This window comes from Merops nubicus, unplaced genomic scaffold (assembly GCF_000691845.1).
Source record: "Merops nubicus isolate BGI_N331 unplaced genomic scaffold, ASM69184v1 scaffold17827, whole genome shotgun sequence".
NCBI classification, from domain to species: Eukaryota; Metazoa; Chordata; class Aves; order Coraciiformes; family Meropidae; genus Merops; species Merops nubicus.
This window is the reverse complement of record NW_008621187.1, coordinates 1-342: the sequence shown is the minus strand read 5'-3', so window position 1 is coordinate 342 and position 342 is coordinate 1. Positions and strand designations below refer to the sequence as shown.

General features: G+C 73.7%; 1 protein-coding gene across 1 annotated transcript in view; it reads right to left on the bottom strand.

The window, feature by feature from the left end:
- Positions 1 to 338, bottom strand: part of DNAJC9 (DnaJ (Hsp40) homolog, subfamily C, member 9) — a gene marked incomplete at its 5' end in the record, with an annotated part of 2467 nt that extends 2129 nt beyond the window's left edge. Inside the window, 2 exons of the mRNA XM_008944386.1 lie at positions 12 to 137; positions 234 to 338. Coding sequence (XP_008942634.1) covers positions 12 to 137; positions 234 to 338 — 231 coding nt within the window. The remainder of the gene's footprint in view (positions 1 to 11; positions 138 to 233) is intronic.
- Between the last annotated feature and the right edge of the window lie 4 nt (positions 339 to 342).

Below are 342 nucleotides of genomic sequence, written 5' to 3'. Positions count from 1 at the left end.
GCAAGCCCCGCCCGCCATCCCCCCTGCCAGTCCCGCTCGCCGCTCAGCGCCTCGCCCTCCTCGTCCACCGTCCCCTGCTCATCGTACACGGCGCGCTGCTCCGAGCTGCTCAGCACGGCGTACGCTTTGCCCAAGATCTGCAGGGACACGGCGGGGAGGTCGGTCGGCGGGGTCAAGGGCCGCCGCCTCCGCCGCCTTCCCTCCTTCCCTCCCTCCCTCCTTCCCGCGCTCACCTGGAACCGCCGCGTCGCCTCTTCCTTGTGCTGGGGCTCGGCGCGGTCGGGATGGACGCGGAGAGAGGCGCGGTGGTAGGCACGGCGGATCTCGCCGGGCGAGGCCTGC